This window comes from Aphanomyces astaci (assembly GCF_000520075.1).
Source record: "Aphanomyces astaci strain APO3 unplaced genomic scaffold supercont1.34, whole genome shotgun sequence".
In the NCBI taxonomy this organism is placed as follows: Eukaryota; Oomycota; class Saprolegniomycetes; order Saprolegniales; family Verrucalvaceae; genus Aphanomyces; species Aphanomyces astaci.
Genome location: NW_009798297.1, coordinates 502,709 through 510,965, shown reverse-complemented (window position 1 = coordinate 510,965; position 8,257 = coordinate 502,709). Strand labels below are relative to the sequence as shown.

At 50.4% G+C, this 8,257-nt stretch overlaps 1 protein-coding gene across 1 annotated transcript; it reads left to right on the top strand.

Annotated features, from left to right (window-relative positions):
• Positions 1–5,961: 5,961 nt before the first annotated feature.
• Positions 5,962–6,769, top strand: H257_11553 (hypothetical protein; the record flags this gene model as incomplete). Its single annotated transcript, XM_009838531.1, has 2 exons — positions 5,962–6,315; positions 6,359–6,769. 2 exons carry the CDS (start codon positions 5,962–5,964, stop codon positions 6,767–6,769), a joined length of 765 nt encoding a protein of 254 aa, XP_009836833.1.
• Positions 6,770–8,257: the final 1,488 nt, after the last annotated feature.

The window sequence follows — 8,257 nt, the reverse complement described above, 5'->3', positions numbered from 1 at the left end:
TACACTATTATGCACTTTTGTATACAATGGATGCGGGTGCGGTTGAGACATTGGGGAACTTCACTAGGCTAGCGATTCTAAGCCATACTTGCCCTTGAGACACGTTCCCAGGCAAGCATGAGCTAGGGTGCGTTATGAGCAAAGTACTTAGGAGCTGGGTGCGGGCAAGGTGGTGGCAAGCCGTTAACCCACCTGTCACATCGCTACAGCAACGGAGTGTTGGACCCCAACACGTGCAAGTGCCCCCTCAAGTAGAAAAAGATGTCTTGCATTTTGAAGTAGCGTATAATGAACATTGCATATCTCGTGTTGTCCTGGCGGTTCCAATATTGGTCCACAAATGAGGCGATCGACATCTAAGGTTTGCGTTACGGTATCACGTGGCCACGTACTTGGCGTGGGTCGAACCCCTCAACAACTCGATGGCTAGCATCTTGGGCAACTTAATCATCTCGGATCTAACAGGTTGCTCAAGATGCCAGACAATAGGGAGATTTCGCAATTCAATCCGTGTTCGCATCCGTGAAAAAAATGACACGGACACGGATTAAATTTAGACGATTTCGCTGTATAAATAGATTTCCGCGTCCGGAATACTAGTAAACATAATGCAATGCTGTACAGTATGTGGAAGGACTCGTCATGGTTGTCAAGCGTTCTCGCTTCGCGAGGACTGCGCGTCGTCGCAGACTTCTGCTCGTACTTATACCGTCGGTCGACACCATACAAATACACCGAATCATTCTGGAACTTTTCGTGGTTGTCGAGTATCAGGTGGAACCTGTGCGATGTTTTCTTGCGGTCAACTTCGAGTTCCTGGCAAGAGAAGCCAGGAACTTTAAGCAAGTTGCACGGGAGCATCCCCCAATACTTCATAACTAGATGTTGGAGGAATGGTCGCTCGTGGTTGGCCTATATCCACAGCGCCAAGTCATCCTCACTTGTCAACCTGCTCATACAGTAGCCCACGAAACCAACGAATGGCCCCTCCTGTTCGGATAACCACTATTTCTTATGATTATCGGATTCGGTGATACGTGTAAATACTGAGGGTAATTATTACGGAAACGGACACGAATTACTTTGCGAAATCTCCCTATGAGTTGTTACTCTGGTTCTGTTCATAGTGGCGTGATGGGAGCTGTAGTGAAATGCGGTAAACAATCGCCGCGGGCACCGCCGACGGGTATGATATACTTCGAAGCCAAATATGGCCTGGACGCGACGCAGGGACGCCAGTGGTACTATAACGACCTTATGGGAAAAAACAATTGACAATTAAATAACGTAAAAAACCAGTTTAACAGTAAGATAACTTACTGTTAACCAATTTAGGATAACTTTGTATTGCCCAATCCCACCTCGTTATTTGTTCGAGTTAAAATTTCTGTCATATAATGCGGACGTACACGCCGAAGAGATTCATGAATGAGAAGTACTGTACATCTGGCTGTCCGCATGCAGCGGCAACTGCCAGTACCCCCTTGGTCCAGTCCAACGTGAAGTACACGTTTGTTCCGACCAGAAAGACCATCGCACTGTCCAGATTTGGCATCGGCTAAGGCATCGACTCCATGCAGGCGTTGATCAGCTTGCTGTCGATCGTCATGTGCAACTCACCGACTTGCTTCTTCGACACGATACTTGGGGCTGTGGCCCAGGGCAGCCACATGGCTGCGCATGTACTCTACATGCAGCGGCGGGTACTGCCGCATCCCACACTTCACAGGTGTCGAGCTGGGTTTGATCCGGACCTTTAATGGCTCGACCTTGACTGGTGGACCATCGCCCAAGTCTTCACAGAACACATCAATGTGCTTGGCCAATAAGCATTGCCGTTCCGCTTCGTCCTCGACGGAGGTTTTGGGATAAACCTCCGGAGTAGCACACCCCATCCCATCGTCGGGGTCAAGCTCCGGTGGATTCAACTTCTCCGCCATCAGGCGCTTGACATTCGCCATGTCGGACAATTCATTCGTTGGCACGGACGAAACGTCCCATTCTTCCTCCTTCTTCCTTGCTCCAACAAGGAGGTCTTCAACGCTGAAGCCCGGTAATTCCATGACTGGGCGACTTATGATGAGTTCGGTTGCAGTCGACACGTCATCGACCCAGGCCTTAAAACTGCGCTACACAAGTGGCCCACACGTCGTGTCCAGCGTCACACAGTTGAACTTGACGCTGCGCGTCATCAGAACTGGCTTTGTGTCACTGCCAAAGGGTACGCCAAATGCGGTACGCTATGCGAGACAGTCCCAACTTTGACACTGGCTGCGGCCAACGCATCCATGACGCCACGTGACAACGGTCACATCAGAACCAGAGTCCAACAGGACATCATCCACGCGGACGATATTCTCCAACAGCACGCCGCGCTCTGTCTTCTGGCGCTGCGGCTGGTTGACCAGCACCTTGATGCCGTCCTTCCGTCGCTTGACTTTTTGCGCTGTCACAACATTTCGGCTTCGCCAGGTGCGGTCTTTGGGCACCGCGCCACATAGTGACTCATGTCACCGCACTTCAAGCAGCCCTTCTTGGCAGGTGCCTCGGCGGTCTTGGGCACGATCGCATCGGCCTTTCCACCGACTCTGCCATTGTTTTTGGCGGCGTCTTCCCGGCCGCCTTCACGTCTTGGAACTTAAGGCCTGTCGCCTCGTGGAGCTTCTACCGGCCTCGCTACCGGGGAAGGTTTAGACTCGTCGTCTAGTCCAACGTACAGCTGGTGGGTCGCGTTGTTCAAGTCAGCGTTTAAGGAAGACCCTCAAGACCTGGACGTTTTGAAGCAACGTCTGCAGCGAGCGATTCGTTTCGATACGAAGATCTTGGACTACGGAGTGCCGCGTCGGTCGTATGTTGGATGAGTTGATGCGCTCGTTGGAACAAGACCATCGGGAGTGGGTACTCCATCAAGAAGGCAAGACGGTCGTCGAAGTCATGACGAAGTCGATCAAGCCGGAATCGCTGAAGACAGCGGTTCAAAAGCAGCTACAGTTGTAGCAGACAAGGCGTTGAAGACGTCTTCCGTTACTTCAACTGACTGCGAACTTTTGCAGCTGGCCACCTCATCGTTCGTGATGGAATTGTGGTCGCGGTTGAAATCGAACAGCGCGATATGGCGCTCCGAAAACGGGCCCATGCAGGCACTCACGGGCATCGCAAACGGACGCGATCCATTGCACTGCAAAGCGTTGATCTGTCCCAGATACTTCTGGTACTGGCGCATAAAAGCGCGACTTTCGGCCTTCATTGAGCTCGACAATGTCGGTGGCTGCGGGATCGCCGGCGCGTTCCAAACTTGGGGCGCCGTTCGGCCGTAACCGCCATCGCTGCCCATGTCCGTATTATCACGGACACCCGACGGGTCATTGTCGGCTGGCAACGGCACTCACGCGCCATCTGCTTCAGTCGTTGATGGAGCAGCTGCTAGCATAATCGTAATCGCTGCGACAGCTGGTGCAGCTCGGGTTGTTGCAGCGTTGTAAAACCCACCACGTGGCGGTTGCCACTCGTCGACAGCAGGTGGCTGTCGTCGTCGGGGATAACTGAACGGGTTCTCCACAGTGCTCCGAGCGACGTGTCCTCATGGCTCCTCGATCAGGCCACGCAACCGCGATCGTTCTTCGTTGTTTCCTAGTCGGATGTTCTCGTACCATCTGCAATGAATAACTCAGCAATGAACTAAAGATATCTTTGTTTTGTCTCCCGATTCTTCTTGGCTTTCGGTCACGGGGCCTTCGTCAAGGTAGCAAATATAACACTGACATTAGTGTGGTTAAACACGCCCCGACGACAGATCGGTATGGATTGTCCACCATGTAGGTGCGCTCAGGTTCGTCCTAAGGACACATCGACTCAGAGAGTTTGAGGTTCACCTCCATAGGAGTGGGTGCAGGTTTGGAGTTCTCCATGATGAACCACTTTAGAATAGTGGTCGCATATTGGGACTGGTGCATCCTGAGAGTTTGTTGCGAACGGTCTGAACGGTGTGGAACCCAAGAATGAACCTGAGTGGGCCAAGGCCATGGATTTTGAAGCGCGCCCACATGCCATGTTTGATGGTTGTCATCATGTCCTTTGTTGGGGCCATGATGACAAGGTCGCCGACATAGACGCCGATGTAAACAGATCGTCCGTCCATGACCGTTTTGAAGATGCACCTGTCTTTGACAAGTTGGGTGTACCCTTGCTCGCGCAAGTAGGTAGTCAGTGTCTGGAACCACAAACTTGGTGCATGTTTCAGACCGTAGACGCTTCGAAGTACTCGTAGTACGTCGCGAGGATGTTTGACGTATACCTCACCGTCGATTTCTCCATTGAGAAAGGCAGTGATGATCGCGTCGATCTCATAGTTGAGGACCGCGCCGAGAGTGAGCATCATTCGCAGAATTTTCTTTGCGATGACTGGGGAGTAACTCTCCTCGAAGTCGACTCCTTGGACCTGAGTGTGTCCTTGAATGACAAGTCGCGCTTTGAAGCGTCCGACCTGTCGCGTAGCCTCAGTGGCTGAGTCATCGTATTTGATATTAAAGTCCCAGCGCATGCCCAGGGCTGACTTCTCTGGAGGCAATGTTGCGTTTTAGAACGATGTTAGCCTCATGTGAAGCCAATTCGAGCATGGCTTTGTGCCAATGCGCTTTGGCTGGTGACTTCATAGCTTCTCATATGTTCGTCCTCCTATATGACATAAGAAGTCGTGCAGGGCCGTCGGGTTGACGTCGACGTGTCCAATGTGGAAGTCTGCGATGCGACGATAACACACTCGTTGATATGGTCGATGTGACGCTCGAGTCCACGAGGGTCGAGGTAGAGTCTCGAGCGACTGGATTGTCGTAGGTGAATGTCATATTCACATACTCCAGAGTAGGGCAGTTTGTACTTCTCGTGAAACGAGGTCTTCAAGTCGAACAACAGGAGCAAAAATGTCCGTGTAGTCGATGTCTTTTTGTTGAATGAACCCTTTGACGACAAGTCGGGCCTAGTAAGTGACATCGGCTTTGAGTCGAAAGACCCAGCGACACGGAAGAACGTCTCATCATGACGACGATTGACGAGCACATAAGTGCCGTTGGAGAGTAGAGACTCGTATACGGACTTGGCGGGTTGAAGCCATTTGTCGCGGTCGGGGGGGGACATGGCATCACGCCAGTCTTTGGGGTCGTTGTTGTTGGCACGGTCGGCAAGCAGAGCACAAACAAACAAGGGTTCCACAGGAAGCGAAGTAGGAGAAGAAGTCGCAGATGGCATGGAGCTTGGCGGCGCAAGCACAAATGCATGATGCGCATGATTGTGATAGGTGTGAAGTGACTCCAAAGGAATTGTGTCCATGAGAAGGCAACTTGAGTAATGACTAATAAAGTCAAGTATTGTTTTGGCCATTGATGGCGGAGCCAAGAAGTCTAAGGTTGATGAGTCAATGTGCTGCCACAGATTCCTGAGTTATGGACATGGATGTTCATTCCTATCTTAGGCACTTTTATTCTACTGTATTCCTTGCCACCATCCGATTATGGGTTACCCCGGACTACGTAGTGTACGTACCAACGATTCAGATGTAATGCAATTCCCTTTTTAAGTACCGTGATGCGCAGCCGCATCACTCGAGATTCTACATCAACACATGAGTTGACAGGTGGTGTCTGTTCTGTGTTTTTCAGCAAAATTTATGTTGCAGGAATGTGAACTCTGCTTGATGTACAAGCATTCTTGTGCTACTGTGCACAGAATCATGACCCAACCCACTTGATGCCTACCAAAACTCTGGCAAATCATAATTTCTTCCGGTTCTCGCTGAGACATTTTTCAAATAAAAGTACGCTCGCAAGTTGCGAAGACCGAAAATCGTCTTCGCATCCATTTCATTTGTGAGACCTCCCCTCGCATCCGCACCGTGAAAAATAATCATGAAACTAACAAAAATGAAGAGGTTAATGATGAAGCCCTGGACAACAATTCATATTCAAAATGGTTAAAACCAAGGCGGGCCGTGGTACGTCGTGGTGCCCCTCTTCAGTGGACCTGCTGCTTGACATCACTGTCGCGGTCTTACCCTTGGGCAAGAACCAATGGGAAAAGGTTGCCCAACGTTTCGGCACCGATGCGACTGCCCAGTCTCTGCCGCATCGGGATGCAGAAGCGCTGAAGAGAAAGTTCCTGCTCCTCAAGAATGTTCAGAAACCAACCGGCCATCCCGACTGCCCCCCGACGTCCTGCATGCAAAACGTCTGCAAAGAGAAATCGAGAGCTCTGTGGCGGTCCTGTCGATGGATGCAACCATTTCGATGGATGATGAACCTGACGACAGCGACGACTGTAGCGGTACATGACAACCTCTTCAATCTCTGTACTAATGAGCTCCTAGATGGCACCTTTCAGTCGGCCACGGCCGTCACAACTACGCGTTGACTTCGGTCGAACGGGTTTGCAACCCTCCCAGCTTCAAGCGCTGAGCGACAAGCTCAAACGTAAACAATCCGATACCGGTGGCTTACCGTCGTTTACGGCAAAAAAAAGACGCTCAATTGACAAGTACATTGAAGGAGCGTCGGAGTCAGATGCGAAGGCGTCGTCCGACATGATGTCGTTCCTTATGGTTATGAGAGAGCGGGATGCCAAGCGTGAAGAGATGAGGCACGAGCGACAGGAAAAGACCGACAGATTGCGTGAAGAGCGGGTGGAAAAGGCCGACAGGGATCGGGAAGCCCGCGAAGCTCGCTGCGACGAATTGCAGTTTCTCCTTGGCAACATTTTTGGGAAAAATGAATCGAGTTAAACATGTAATTCAGTTAACTGTAAGTGTGTAATTCAAGGACAGAATATTTTCACGAGTGATGAATTGCATATATTTAGATGATCCATCGTCAGAATAATCACATCACAATTGGGTCAAATTATCTCTACAAATGACACGACATCTGTAGCTAATGCACATTATCTAGTCAGATTATTTGGATTTTATAGGACGGCCGCGGGATTTTGTGATATATGTCAAAAACATGATGAAATCTCATTGTTCAGTTCGAAGGTTGATGGCCATAGTATAAAAACACAAAGTATAGTGTGGTACAATCTTAGCATAATAAATGCATATTTTCTTAATGTTGACTATTTCGACCTATGCACCAAATACATTCTTGATTTGACTGAGACCCGTTCGGGGAACTCTGAAGTTGTAGAGCTGAAACATGTCGGAGAGACGACGCCCTCGCACCAAGGGGTTGTACGGTAGGGGTAGCAACAACTGGCGGTGACCTTTCCAGTCGCGCCCATTCCCCACTCTGCAGCCTGCCTGAGAGATGTAATGCAGTCACTCATTGTCTGCAGAGCCAACCGATCGCATGGAGGGATGCGATCGAGGTCACCTTCTTTCAGTGGGGTAATACCTGAGCAATGACCACTAACAGGGAATGCCGAATTGGAGACAATCTTCATTCTCGGAGCAACAAAACGCTCGTCAGACACACGTGCTTGGAGTTGACGGCTGACCTCGTCATCGTTTCATGAGCCTGGGCAGTTATGTTGAGCCCAAATGGAAGTTGCATCGACACCGAAATACAGACATCCCATCACATAAACACAATGCAGCCACCCTAACAATGTAATTAACACACTCAATCACGGGGAGCATACCGTTGCAATGGGCATTTTGCAGGTCTGCGTTGGAAGGACTTTGCGCACGATAATTTATGCCGGCCACAAAGGCAAACACACCTTCCACGTGTTCCTTTGCGTTCGTCAAGACAGCCCAGTCCCGTTGCCAGGCCTTTGATGGCCAACGAACATCAGCATCCTGCATGTGGGACAATGCACGTTCCAGCGCCACTTCTGCTAGACGCAACACACGGGAGAATGTAGATGGCGACACACCGAAAATCTCTTGTAATTTTTTGTGCTCAATAGCAGCCGTATAGTAATGGAGGAGCATTGCGAGGACAGCATGCTTCTGTTGCACTCTCGGCAGCCTTCCACGACGCCCAGGCCCGGAAAAACTGTGTAATGGCCAGAAAAGACACGAAGGAGGTCATCAAAGTCGTCCGGTGATATCGACATCGCGGCAATGAATAAGGGAATACTGCGCGACTCATACATGGTGTACCATGCTGCATCCGATTGATCCTTGATGAGAGCTCTGGACTAAATAGCACTCCTCTCAGTAGACTTCCACCAAGACGCATTAGCAACAGCCGCTTTTGACGACGACGTCGCATGCGACAGAGCAGAAGGGCGGCATCCTCCAGTACTTTCTGCAAGTCATATGATT